Source organism: Dermacentor albipictus, chromosome 1, assembly GCF_038994185.2.
Source record: "Dermacentor albipictus isolate Rhodes 1998 colony chromosome 1, USDA_Dalb.pri_finalv2, whole genome shotgun sequence".
Taxonomy (NCBI): Eukaryota; Metazoa; Arthropoda; class Arachnida; order Ixodida; family Ixodidae; genus Dermacentor; species Dermacentor albipictus.
This window is the reverse complement of record NC_091821.1, coordinates 189,019,096-189,033,982: the sequence shown is the minus strand read 5'-3', so window position 1 is coordinate 189,033,982 and position 14,887 is coordinate 189,019,096. Positions and strand designations below refer to the sequence as shown.

Genomic DNA, 14,887 nt, shown 5'->3' with positions numbered 1-14,887 from the left:
TTACACCAGCAGTTAGGCAGAATATATAAGTTACAGTACTAGTTCTGCGTGCTATGTGGTTAGGTACTGCATTACCAGATGTCGCTAATAGTGTTGTTCTTGTCATACACCTCTCTGGTTACCCAGCAAATTGCAAACTCTTTTATTGTTTGTGGACACACCAAAATGTGGCTAAAGCTCTCTAATGTCAAGATCATACTTCGTAGTGTACTTGTGCCCAATGAAGTATTACAACAGTGTAGCAATGCACAGGTTTCCTACCAAACTATCACCAAAATAGCAGATGAAATGGAGCATAGATGGCATGGTAGACGGTGTGCTAGCAAACCTCACAGGTCTGCGTGCTCATGTGATCATCGCCTGGCCTCTCCTAAGCTTTTAGCATGCCTCTTACGTTACGGGGCGTGAAGTGCTTTTTGAAATCGAAACCATGACTGACCGTCAGATACCAGCATGCAGTCGAATCTCAATAATTCGAACTCGAAGGGACCTGAAAATTTGTTCGAATTAAAAGTACTCGTGCACCATAGCACGATACATGAACGGTGCGAGTCGTAAAATATCGCGGCGTGCAAGCAAACAGCGAGTGAGGACCACGAAACTGTCCGTGCCGACCAACGCTCACTTCCTGATAACGACAGAAAACGAAACTTCTGGGACCTGGCTAAGCTGACACGGAAACGGACGCGTGCGGGGGGCCATCGAGGGGGAGGGGGGGGGGGAGTTGCGAGTTAGAGGCAGAGCGAGGAGAATGCAGTTGTGAGGAGGAACGGGAGGGAAGTGCATTTGCTTTCCCGCCAGCTTGATGGATGGCCCTAATTAGCTCTGCCACCTAGGCTTACTGCCATGTACACCCTTATACTGTCACCCAAGACTATCACGGCAGAGTTGCTGAGGCCGGACTGGGCCTCCGCTGCTGCTTCCCTCTGCGTGCTCGCATGGTTTTTCCCTCATCTACTGACAGATAGCCGCTGCATTTACGATCTTCGTACTACGTTCTTAACGCACCATGTCTTATGAAGATGACAAAGTCGTTGCCACTGATCATAATCATGTTGGTGTGCTCCCTTCTGTTGCAGTGTCGCCGCGTGTGAAAGATAAGAAGAATGAGGTACTGGGTGTCTGCTTCGTGTGCAGAATCGGAAGATGTGCACTGGCTTCGACAACCTTTCCATCGGGATATCTCGGTTAGACTCATCATTGTAAAAAAAAAGAGTTGAAATTTCGCTCGAAAGGCGAAGCATCGATTGCGATAGCAAATTAGTGGACAGCTATACGAAGCAAGGATAGTAGTATAAACTTGTAAACATAGGCATACTAATTAAACAACCAACCATGGTGTCATGCACGCACAAGCAAACATGAACACATCTCACTTGATGACCTAGAAACTCGCTGTCAAAACGCTGGCATGAGGAAACGCTGCAGCAGCAGCAAACCAAGTGACATTTGTGCTGTCTATCACTTAACGAAAAGTGAATGCCGAGAAGACAAAGCACACGCAAATCTAAGAACCGCCGAAGTACCTAGACTCTGCCCTTAATGTAGATCGCTCTCAAGATACGGCCGGGCGACCGCTCGCAGCCGGAATAGAGCGCCGTCCCCCCCCCCCCCCCCGGGAACTCACAATGTTGGGTGCCTCGCACATGGTGGAAGACGGTGTGCCTCCTCCCCACTTCGTCTATTTCGTGCAGGCGAGACTGAGCCGTGATTATCGCTTTCACTCGCATATACAGCGTAGGGTGCATGGCGCCGGTGTTATCGCCCTTGGGACTTTATACAGAACTTGCGCGCAGTGATGTGGGGCCTCTCCTAAGCTTTTCCTCTATGGCGGGGTTAGAGCAATGCTTGTTGGGGCGCTGCCACTTGATTTGTCATGCTTCTGAGAGCATTGTCGGAGCGCGGTATGTTCGAATTAACCATCGCAAATGCTTGCACATTCGAATTACCGGGCGTTTTGACCCATTGGAATGCATATAACTTTGACAGGACCAAAGTGTCAGTTCGAATAAATCGGAAGTTCGAATTAAGCGTGTTTGAATTAACGAGATTCGACTGTATAACTAAGCAATTGTCGTGCACTGTAGCAAACGAGTTTCTTTAGCATGATTACTGGGCTAATAGCTACTGATTAGTTGGAAAAAAAAAAACAGAACCCAAGAAATTTTATGTCAGTGCTTCATTAAGGCAGCTTACCATATTTTTTACTGAAGAGGTTGATTGTTTCGTGGCTTGAGGAAGCTCAGCTTTGAGATTAAACACAGTGCTCAGTGTCCATTTACATATGATATGTAAGAACAAGTAGCTGTGATAGGCATCTTGTAGAAAGCGAAGTTCCACCTTTTGGTGCAACCACTCCTTCCAGCCCTCCACATTTCTTTAGGTAGCCTTTCAAGTTTTGTGCTACTGTAGTATCTTGAGTTATAGCTGGCATTTCTAATTAATTCACCCTATTTGTCACAAAAGAGTGCCTGGCCTCAGTGCTTTGTTGTTGAAGCAATTTCTCAGTGCCATTGCAAAAAATGTTCATCAACCAAGCATGCAGAATTCCTGGGCAGAGACAGTAATAAAGATGTATCAGATTTGTTTTTCAGCAGTGTGCCAGAAAGTTTATTTTATTCAGTGCTTCATCAAAGGTCACCATCCAAATAAAAAGTAATACAAGGGCTGTGGAACCTAGTACTTGGTTTTCAAGCACTGCAAGTGCAGCAGTATCATTTGTGCATGCCATTTGCTACAAGGGCTGATCAAAAAGTTTTGAAACGCTTGTGTGAAGAAAACTATCTTGGCTTTGAAAAACATTATGCAGAAACCATCGATGATTGTCAATGTGAGTGAATAACCTAAACATTCTGGAAGGCTATTTGCTTCATTAAAGGAATAATCCGCTTGACGGTATATATTTGTTGCAGTGGGGATTTTCAGGTAGCATTGTTTCGTTACATAATTCCATAGAGTACAGAGTTGTTAACCAGAACATTTGTAACACATCTGTAGTATAGGTGGCTATACATATAAACCAATGCATCATGTGTGTTTTCTCCAGTGATGCGAGTGCCGGCGTGGAAGGCAACTGCCATTTTCCTCTCCTGTAACCGCCACAGGGGAGGAGGCAGTGGGAGAAGAGGAGGGCCGTCCTTCTCAGGCACGCCACCATGGCAACCAAACCTTCAGACTCCCTAAAGCTCTCGTGTGGCGGCAAGTGCGTTTAGAAAAGCTATAATATAGTTGGCGTTCGAACGCGCTCTACAACTCAGTTGCGTGAGAGTATGCATCCTTTGCATTGGCACCTTTGTTTCGGCAGTGAAAGTCTGACCACCACTGACATCCACGAAAACTAGCAAAAGAGTGAAAGAAAGCTATTTGCTTTTAAATATGTAATTTTGTGATAAAATGCGATAAATTGCAAAAATAAATAAATAAATCTTTCATCTTGTCGAATCACTGCTCTGTGGAAGTTTGCAGTGTACTCAAGTCGTTGAACTTTGTTCCCTTGATTTGTACCTCCAGATTCGAGAACAGAAGAACGTCACTGGGGGCCAGATTAGAACTGCAGGGTGGGTGAGCAAACTCTTCAAAAACACTCTTCCGAATGACAGTATGGGCAACACAAGATTTGTAAAGCAGAGCGTTGGGCAGGATGAAGATGCCTCTTGTCAACAATCCTCGTCATTTTTTGCAGGATGGCTCCATGCAGTTTTTGGAGAATGTTGGCATAATATTATCCTGTTACTGTCATGCTATTTTCCAGGTAATCAATCGGCAAGGTACTCTTTGTATCCCTAAAAATGGTCGCCACCACTTTTCTACCCAAGCAGAGGCTCTTGAATTTCTGGGGAGGGAGCAATGCAAATGCCTCCACTGTATTGACCCTTTTTTCGAAGCAGTTCGTTCTAGAAGAACGAGATGGCGCTTTTGGTGGTGTGCTGCACATAGCCTCAGTGATAGTGCGCGGATACAAAACCACTACTACTTCCACCTTGCTTCTGTGCAATCAGCTGTCGGAAATGCAACTTAGTTCTGCTAACATACTGTGCTTCAATCATGCTGCATCGAATCATGTGGAGTGAAGATATGTGCAGTAGTTGGTTGCAAAAATAGTGACTGGCATATTAAGGAATAGAATGAATCTGTGTGGCTAAGTTCGTGGACCACTGCTGCAACTGTCCGTATCTATCACCAGCACTTTGAGATGTACGGCTTTCCTCGAGGTTACAGAAATTTGTTCACCCACCAGCGATGTATTGCTAACCTTCAAAGAAAGTGCTTCAGCCCCAGGGCATTGGCAAGAGTGAGTACCGCTCGTTAAACAATGACAAAGGGAGTAGCGCCGCGTCCTGTCGTAGTAAGTTTCATGCACAATATCAACACACCTCTACTGCATCTGGCACGGAAACTTATGCCCACTCTATCGCCAACATGTCAATGAGTGAATGGGTGCACACTTGAATATATGCACAATGAATGATTGACTATACCGATAGTGCACAAATTGTCGAAGCTAAATGTTTCATGATGGTCCACAAGAGTAAGCGAGTTACTAGCGATAATACATCTTTGCTACAAGGCATTGCAATGTACAAAATAGCTATGTTTCAAGACTTGCACGCAGTAAGAACAAATCTATCAGAACTTAGCACGCCTGTGAGTGATTTGGCAGAAAATAATCAGATAGCGACCGCACCGAGGAAATTTACTGAGTCTGCAATGTGACAAGCCGCTACTTCAAAATATTTGCCAACTAAAGAATGAAGAGCAAAACACCCTAATCCTGATTCAATTCATGAGCAGAATGTTTGGATAGCTTGGAGTACATATTTATCCCCGCTTTTAGAGCAAGCACCACGTGCACTGCTTGCGCTGTTTGAACATCATATCCGAAAGCACTTTTGCATGTTCTCTGAAGCTGTGGCCAAAGCTTCGTATCGTCCACCCAGTCACCATCTATGATACCCCTCCCAAAACAGAGGTTTGCTAAGCTGCACCGACGTCATACACACCCGTTGTAAACATGGAAACTGAGGCAGTTGAGGCAAGCAATAGACGCGTCACCACGTAATCAAACATGGCAGCACCTACGGTATCACCACGAAAAGGGTCAATAGACTGTCACATTGTTTCTAGATCCCACTTTTAAACCATGTTTCATTTCCCATTCACAAAATGGGGGAGGAAATCTTTTGGGTAACTTTCATAGTGGCTCAAAAGTTCTTTGATGAATGCAGGCAGTGGTGCGAATATTGCAGAAAGAGGTTTCGATGCACTCCTTAAGCCAAGACCTTAAACTCAATACGTCATAAATGATCGTGCTCAAATTCTTATACAAATGTTCAACTTCATGGCAAATTTAAGCACTTTCATTTGACGATTGTTCATGAGAAGGCTTTCAGATCGAGCTGAATTATCCAAATTGGTCGAACCAGTGGGTCATCTTGCGCCATGTCTGTACTCGTTGAACTAATGACTTACTGTAGCATACCGAGAACATTTACTGCCATACACATTCACTATTATGCTGTAAATTTCCCTTGTGCAACTCCCTTCTTTGCACAGGCACTTTACACTCAAGTTATTCTCAAGTTTTAAATTATGGATGGATAACATGCGGAGCAATGACAGAAATGCAAGTCTTGATATTGCTACCATGTTTGGCTGGATAGTTGAGCTAACTAAGGGAAAGACCAGTGTCTGACTTCTGGTTATCGCCTACTTGCAAAACTTTTTGATCGCCCCTCATAGCTTTGATGACATGTACTGCATTTGTGGTTCTTGCAAGAAGTATGGAAAAGTACATGTGGCCAAAAAAAATTTCATGGACAAGCGGATAGGTCTCCCTATGATTGCCCTTAGGCTCCCTCACTCCCAAGTTATGAACTAAAGAACGCTTTCATTGCAGCAGGTGCTGCACTTGCGAGCTGCATGTTGGACATGGGACTTTGGTCCCTGCCACTTCTTGAGCTTGGTGAATGATCGCTTCTCAGACAGCCTAGCACAACGGTTACACATAGACAGATGGTTTTGCAAGTGCCTTGCCCATCAGCTGTGACTTTCATTCTTGGTTCTCTTTTTGGGCGAATAAGCACACTTTCATTGGGGATCTCGCTCTGTACCATGTTAGAGAGTTGATAAACCCTGCTACAGTGTCTTTTGTGTGCTGGAAATTGCGAACATGTGTCATGTCCTGCAGACTATCACTTGCTGCGGGATCATTGCTCAAGCCTATCTTCACAAGCTGCACATTTCAGGGGTTGCTGATTCGTCAGCATATTTTATGAGGTTTGCATCTCGCAGAAAAGGAGGGTTTGGTGATGGCTCAGGATATTACAGTGTGTACATACCTCCAACACTCTAGAGTTGTGTTGGGGATGCTACTTTTCATTCACTTGCTGCAACGAGCAGAGCATTGGAGATTACCAGAAAACCTTTACTACAAATGGCTGTTTATGCTGCTGCGCTACCTGCTTTACTTAAACAGCTAGACAAAAAAAGAAGCCTAATTATGATCAAGGCTTGAACCTGGGTGACTTATATGAAGAATTCTACCACAATGCTGTTCAAAGGGATCGAGAACAAGCCAAGGCATGATTATAGAAACACAGGAAGAGGCTATTTGCTGTATATTTAGTTTGCTAAAAGTGTGCAGTTTTTTTTGTTTTTTGTTTTTTTTTGGCTGACTTGTATTTTTTTTTTTCTGCAGGTGGGAATGGCAGTAGCATGTTGCATTTTCTTATATAGGCTTTTTTTCTCAGTTGCTTGTATGCTAACACTGTGATAAACATTAAATGTTTCCAACATGCCACCTAACAGCTTTGCAGTTCCACACATGGTAGTCCAATGTTTCCACTAAGTCTGTAGAGACCTTTTGTCAGGTAGGGCTTAAAAATTAAACAAGCTACATGAAGATGTGAGGTTTGCGTTGGCATGTAGAAATTATATGGTCAGTTCCCTCCTTTCACCCCAAAAGGTTACCGTTAAATACTAAGTGAAATGCGCAGGCGTAGTTCAGTCTGGGCTGTGAGAAGGTCAATAAAGGTTTTGGCTATGTTTAAACATTCTAGAGTCTGCAGTCTATTGGCTAGACCATTAAATAGCGATTTTTCCGATAGGTAAGAGCGAAGCAAGAAGACACAATATCTTTAATGCTGCATGCTAGGAAAAAGTATTCGAAATGCTGGATTCGGAAAGGATAGGTGTGAGATTTAACGGGGAACATGTCTGCAAACTGCAGTTTGCACATGACATTGTCCTGTTCAGCAATGCTAGAAATGATTTGCAGCAAATGATTGAGAGGCCTTTACCAACAAAGACTAAGGGTAAGTGTGAGGATTAATGTGCATTTGTATGCGATGTGACATTAATGTTCAGTAGCCTGGGATAAGAGATTGTGATTGGTAGTCAGCCTCTTGAACCTGTGCAAGACCACATTTATTCAAGCCTAGCAGTCACAAAGGACTTTGGTCATAAGAAGGAAATCATTAAAGCGGGTTGGAGAGCAATTGGCAAGTCATGAGCAGCTGTTTAATGACACCTTCAAAGAGAAGTGTATGCAGTCAGCATCTTCTACCAGTATGAATTCTGTGGTACTAACCCATTGGGTTTAAACTTTGAGGATAACAAATAATCTTAAGAAGCTAAAGATCATTATTAACTTGGAAAGAGCTACAAATGCTTTTTAGAAGAAGTTCCTAGCTACTTTTAAGAAGCTAAGATAACTGGTCTTTAAGAATAACAGAATTGGTTCCAAGGAAAGGAAAATGTAGTGGAGGATGGCAGAGGATTAAGTGGTGTAAGGAGATTACAAAGTTTGCAGGCATATGCGATGAAGTTATTCAGGGGTAGGTGGAGATCACTGTGAGATGCACTTTATGTTGTTCTGCACTGGATGTAAAATAGGCTGAGGAAAAGCCAAACTGCAAAGGTTACAATGGCTATGCCATGAAATTTGTTATATTTGGTGATGCAGCTATGGTATTGCTGCATTGAAATATTGTGTGTTTATGCTAAAGAGGAAGGTGCTGCAGAAAACAATGTTGCCCTGTCTTTTTCCCAGGATAGCTCTGACGCAGAGGTTTCAAAGTCCCACCTGGCACATGCAGATGCAAGTATTCACATCATGTTCCCAAGTTTTATCTAAAGAACCATCTACCATAACAATTTCATACATGAAAACTTTGTTATAGTTGTAGGCCCACATAACAATTGACACTGCTTGCACAGGATTTGGTAGCCTGAAAAATAAAGTTCCTTGTGGGCAAATTTGCTTAAGAGCAACAGCATAGTGTATGTAAATATGGAGAATATTGAATGTCTGGCTCTTGTGTGTTGAAATTTGGCTGCTTTATTGGCAAACTAGGTGTGTGTCTACTGTGCCATGTGAATTAGAGCTCAGAATGACATCGCATTTTTTTAGACATGTTGGCGTGAACAATCACTTTTAGCATTGAGCATGTTCCATTATTTATTTATTTATTCATTTATTTATTTATTTTTCATTTCCTCAAAGCAAAGAATTTTAAAGGGGAGATAGCAAATGAACCATGCACTTAAACATCGAAATGGTGAATGCAATAAGTCGCAGAAATAGATGTGGCCTGACGGCAAATCTGGTGCTGTACATAAAGGTGTGCAAATTGTTGAAAAAGAAAAGCTTATCCAATCTGTCACACATTGCTAATGCACTTTTTCACTACCTTTGGGCTCTGGTATAAATGCAGAGAGAGCAGTATCAAATAGAGGTGTTAAAATACTAAAAAATTTCAAACAAATTGAACACATTTCTATTCAATTTGGTGCTTGAATCAAATAGTTAACATTCAAAACACTGAAATGGAATAATCAGCACTGACATGCAAGCACTCAAAAAAAGGAAAACTAAAACGGGGAGGGGTCAATTTTTTTCAGTTTCAACCTTGGGTTACCCAAATCGGGGCTTAATGCATAGCCGAAGCTTTCATACCACTGTGGATGCAGTATTTATCTCAAGACGATATTCCTGCTTGATACTTATGCAACGCCGATGCTCATGTGCGGTCAATCTCTAATATAGGGTTCAGCATTTTCAGTCTAACACCGCCCTCCCCCACCCCCCAAAAAAAAGTATGTCAAATGTTTTTAGGAATTTAATTTTAACTGAAAATTGGTTATTGTCGCTCGCTGCTCAGGCATTCTTTACTCTTCTTCATTTATTTATGCTTGTTCTGCGTGTTGTTGCAACAAAAATGAGCAGCAGGGAGGGGGAGTATGAAGAGAGGCCAGGGTCCTTGCAGTCTTCATGCTGAGGCCACTGCTGTGGATAGACTGGACAAATTTACTGATAAGAACGAGCAGCTGTACTTCGTCATTTTTCTTTAATTATTATTTATTGGATCTCCCTAGCTGGTTAATGTTATGTTCCTTGTTCTATTTCTGCTCTAATATCTAATGCATTCTCTCAGTTCCTGCATAGTCACATTGCTTTGTGGCGTTATGCCCTTGCTATAGACTGCTTCTCGAAATCTTTACTATTCTATATATAGGACTCAACTACAGTGTTGAAGAGCAGAATGTGCAGTCATATAGCACATTTCACGGTCAACAGAATTAGCAAACGAGAGTCACCGGGAAGAAAAAACCGGTAAGCTTGTCACAAAAAATTATATATAGAAAAAAAGCCAATTGAAGCTGATCTATAACGATATATTGACTATGATACAGAAAGAACTTTCATGTAAAAATAAAAGCAGATAAAGGTACACCAAACTTTTTTGAAAATGAAATCTGAAAACGCTGAACCCTACTCATATTATTTTATGTTTAGAGACTTGGTTTATCTCTTGCATTCTTTCAGGAAGATCATGCTTTCAGTAGTATTGTGATACTTGTGCTTTGCTCGTTAATCTGTCGTTTTCTTAAACATTTCGTTTAATTTTCAATGCCTGGCTTTTGTTTAAGAGATGATGACAAAATAGCACCTTGAATAGTCGGTCACAGCTGTATGGGAGCTCGTTTCAGCGCATAGTGTTTCAGTCTTCTTTTGTTGTAGGCCGAAATTTAGGAATACTTAAAGTAAAGTTTTTTAGAACATGAGCATTGTATTGAAAGAACTTGTCTTATTCGAAAAGTGTTTGATTTGTATTCAATTTGGTTTTAAAAATTACTATTCGCAAACCCCTAGCATCAAAGCAGTTTTGGAGAGAACGACTAAAGACTGAACAAACTTGTGTTCATTCAGTCCTTTGTCACGAGGGCTTCCTTCATAGCCACCACATAATTTTATTAGTGCATCGCAGCCCACAACAGTTCTTTGCAATAGAACACAATATAACCGCAATCAAAACCACCAATGTAGTGCACCCAAACTGGCACAGCAGTGACTGAAGAGGCAGCAGCCTCTTATAGAAAGTGCTAATGCAGCAGCATGTCAAGTAACATTTTTTAGAGAACAGGAAGGAAGTTACGGTTTTGATCTCTTGTAAGCTTGAATGAGATAGGGTAGAATATCAATTGTGAATCAGGTAGTCTAGCGTGCAATCAACCTTGTTTATAGAAATCCTACACACATCTTTCAGCTGAGATTACAGGTGTTGTGAATGTCGGGATAGTATTTGTGAGAATGATGCTTTCAAAGATATGTAAGTTGGCACAGTGCAGGAAAATCAGCTGACCTGCATGAATTTGCACTTGTTCATGGTGAATGTCATCTGCCACTTCTGGTACCTGGTAGAGATGACATAGAAGGGACAAGAGGTATTCTGCATAATACTTACTTTTTTTTTTTTTTACAGAAAATTGATGCAAAGTTGGGGGCATAATAATTATGTGGGAAGATTTTTTTGGTGGAACATCCTAGGTGCCAATTAAACAAATGATGTTAAATCGAGTTCTTATGCCAGCCAGTGTAAGCTCAAAGAAAATTATACTTCCAAACATTCTTCACCTTTGTAATAAGATCATAGGTTCTACACAAGTAGGAATGGCAAAGGCCCTTAATTTGTGGACACTAGCTGAACCTAAAGTCACTGGATGAATTCTAAAAAGTGACTCTGGCCTGCCCTATTCGGAGTCGGTGTCAACACTGGCGTCAGGACAAGCAGGTGGCTTTCACTGCAGCAATTTTCGAGGCTAAAGAATACTCAAGAGAAGAAGAAAAAAATTACATTCTTGATGCCCATTGGGGGGGAGGGGGAGGAGTGCGAGCATTATGCTTCTAAATACAGTAGCTTATACTCTGGAATACCATATAGGTCAATGTTAATAGGAGCAGAAACTTGTTAAGTGGGAAGGGAGCTAAAAAAATGAAAAAGAAGTGCTGATCTCACTTTCAAATTTCTGCACACACCAACTGCGCGTTGTGGATTTTCACTGTGTGTGCTCCGAGACAGTCGATTCTTTGCCTGTGATGAAGACTACATTGCAATCAAGAGCAGCCAAAAATGCAAACTGGCAATGTTTTGCAACTGTTCCTATGCAGAAATGTCCCAAATCTGCAGAAATGCTACAGACTATGTGGCATCATTCTGACATTGTCAGTACCATTGTTATTATGTGAAATTTGGAGAGAATTTGCCCTATATTTTTTTCCTCATTAATTCAGCTTCATCTGCGAAAGAAATGCAAATAAAGTTTCCAAACGACTCTCTACTGTGTTGCTTTCATGTCCCTTTAGCATCGGACTGAATAGAAAGTATATTCCTTTGTTTAGTAGTTGTTTCACAATAAAGAATGTAGTCACAAGCAAGTATGTGAACCAGTGATGATGCACAGTTAGGCAAGTCAATAATATGTAAGCAAAGTGAAGAATTATGGACAATCTCTTGCAGTGCACCAGATATAGCAATGGCTAGCTAACCTTGTTAACTGTGCTATATTTAATAGAAATTTGGGCATGGCACAATATTAAGTGCCCACATTCATTTGGTAATTACGTTTCATGAGATAAGGATCTCTAGGTCATTTAAGCTTACCCTCCGTGGTGGTGTAGTGACTTTGGCATTGTGCTGCTAAAGCCTAGGGCATGGATTCAAATCCCGGCCACGGCGGGTGCATTTTGATGGGGGTGAAATGCAAAAAAGCCAGTGTATTGTGCATTGGGTGCACCATGAATATGATGAATATTAATCTGAAGTCCCCCACTATGTTGTGCCTCTTAATCATATCGTAGTTTAGGCAAGTAAAGCCCCACCATTTCAATTTTCACTCATTTAATCCTAAGCTCAAGAAGTTGGGGGGGGGAGGGGGTGAGGGGTTTTAATTAACGTAAATATGTTATGTTTTAATATGTTTGGTGTTCACTTTGTTGTCATTTGGCAATTATTACGTGTTTGTTTCTTGTAAAAACTTAAGAATATTGCCTTCCAAATTATAAATAATTTGGCGTTTAACATGTCCACTGATGCTGTTCTTTCATGAAGTCCTAATTCTTTTGCTTATCATGACGCACCAGTGGACTTCATGCCAGGTGTGCCAGGTTAGTGAACAACCCATTTGGCCAATGGCCAGTGGCTCAGATTTCACCTAAAAACTTATACTAGCTGCATTAAATATAAGAAAATACCAAAAGGCCTTAGAATAAATTTTACATGTTCCCCCAGCTCTTTACCCTCCAGGCTATTATTGAAGCAGAATGCTGTCCTAGAAAATGTATCGCTCTCTTTAATTGATATTCCCGAAGAACACTGCCGGGAACAACTTACGATAATTACTTATCAGCTCAACAGAATAAATTGATCTCAGCCGGAAAAAATAAAACTTGAACCATACGCCGGAACTAGGGAGGAAAACCTACTAGATAAATACCGGTGCAAAAGTGTTGGAGCTGCAGATCCACCCAAGAAAACTACCATGACCCCTACAGCACATAGCTCCACCGATAGTGCTACGAGTGAGCATCCAGAGCACTGCAGCAATGTAGTAGACATATCACAGAGTTTAAATCCCGATGAAGTTGATATCCCCAAATGTGGTCTAATGTTTTGTCCTACAAACAATGCACTAAATGAATACGAACTCCACAAAGATATAATAGATAGGTTGACGTAGCAAAATGGGATAAGACTCTCTTGGATCACCTAGCACGTGGACATCAGAAACCGAACAGTGCCCAGACCTTGATTTATACATAAAGCTAATCTCAAAGGAAATTCTGCCGCATGCGCAAAATTTGTGCCCTGCTCAGTACCAAATTCTTAATGAACTTGTGGAAAGAAAGGATATTGTAATAAAACCAGCAGTCAAAGGCAGCAGTATCATAATCTGGCCTATAGAAAAGTGCAAAAGTAAGTCGTCCAAACAACTGAGCAACCATACCCACTACAGAAAACTCAACTTTAATCCAACTTCAGACTACAGCAACCTTGTGCAAATTGCAGTTGTGGAGCTCCTTTCCAGAGAACTAATCACCCAATCTGAATATCACTTCATGATGCCCAAGAACAAAGCAGGCCATTCTTATCTTCCTAAAATACATAAAGTTCCCATAGAAGAAATATTTACAGCAGAAATCGCTACATCGGCCTATAGTATCTAATAACAACGCACCTACCGAGTCACTATCTAAATTCTTAAACCACCGCCTGTCAAACATCCCGACCACCCTTCCATCTTTTGTTCAAGACAAGCCCCACTTCCTTCGAATTATCAACTGCATCAACATCAACCAAATCCTTTCCGACCGCACTATTCTAGTCACTTTAGATGTTTCTACCTTTACATTAAAATACCCATGAGTGAAGCAATTGAAGCCATATCAAAGTCCCTCGCAGTCAATACTCAAGCGCACGCTCCTGAAGTTTACCTGTCACTCCTTCAATTAGTTCTCACGCTCAACTATTTCGAATTCTATTCTATTCACTACCAGCAAACTTTCAGCACAAGCATGGTAACACCATTTGCTCCCACGTATACCAACATGTTCATGAAACAGCTTGAAGCAAACCTGATAAAATTATATCCTTCAAAACCCTACACCTATCTGTGCTACACTGGCGACATATTTGTAATATGGGAACACGACACAAGCACGCTAACCGACTTAATTAGCCCTTTCAATCGCTTTCACCCGAGTATTAAATTTACTGCCTACCACTCTCCTAGTCAAACCAACTCCCTCGACACGACGGTCTACATAGAAAATGGAAAAAAGAGGACGCTTAAGCTTCGCCTTTGAGAGTGAAATGTGAAATAGCATTCAAAGATCCTTACTGCTTCTCGTGCTTCATGGCAACTGCAGCTTATGTAACCATAATATTTACTGACAAATGCCCGCAGTGAACGCTATGCGCAAAGGCAAGCTTTCTGGTAGAAACGCAGCCTCTTGCGCAGGCCATGATGCGGCAGAGGTGAGTGCCATCTGGAAGTGTTTCAAGGAAATGGGCGTGCCGCTCCGTGGACTCCGAGATATTCACGCACCAGCGCGCACAAATGGTATACGCCATAGCCGCTCTATGAATTGTAGAAATGCTGGAAAAAAGGATTTGAGTTTAGAATTATGTTTTCTCGTATATTCAAATTACAATCTGATGCTGTCATGTCTGCAGGTTGTGTGTAAGTCATACTTTACAATTTTTCTACATATTTTAGCTTGAGAAATACAATTAGTTCAGTAACTTCCTTGCACCACATGCAGGGCATGGGTATGGGTAGTTCGAAAATCTTTTTGCCAAAACAACATCCAACGCTGGATGCCGGACGCCGGATTTTCTGCGACATGGGGCCCTTAACGCTATCGTGTTAAAACTGAGAACTGAGAAGGTCACTTTACAAGACGCCTACAGATAGCCAGCATTATTTAGACTACAACAGTCATCACCCGCAACACTGGAAGCAAGAAATTTTTGTCGGACAAACAAAACGAATAAGAAGAATCTGTAGCGAAGACAACGATTATATCCACCACCTAAATGACCTTAAA

At 41.7% G+C, this 14,887-nt stretch overlaps 1 protein-coding gene across 3 annotated transcripts in view; it reads left to right on the top strand.

Annotated features, from left to right (window-relative positions):
- The window catches only part of kappaB-Ras (NFKB inhibitor interacting Ras like 1), a 70,350-nt gene that overhangs the window by 17,569 nt on the left and 37,894 nt on the right, over positions 1-14,887 (top strand). For 2 of the 3 annotated variants that reach the window (XM_065426800.2, XM_065426802.2), the window contains one exon: positions 8,051-8,098. The exons of the other annotated variant lie outside the window; for it this stretch is intronic. In XM_065426800.2, the coding sequence (XP_065282872.1) occupies positions 8,051-8,098 (48 nt within the window). The remainder of the gene's footprint in view (positions 1-8,050; positions 8,099-14,887) is intronic. 3 annotated transcript variants of the gene reach the window in all.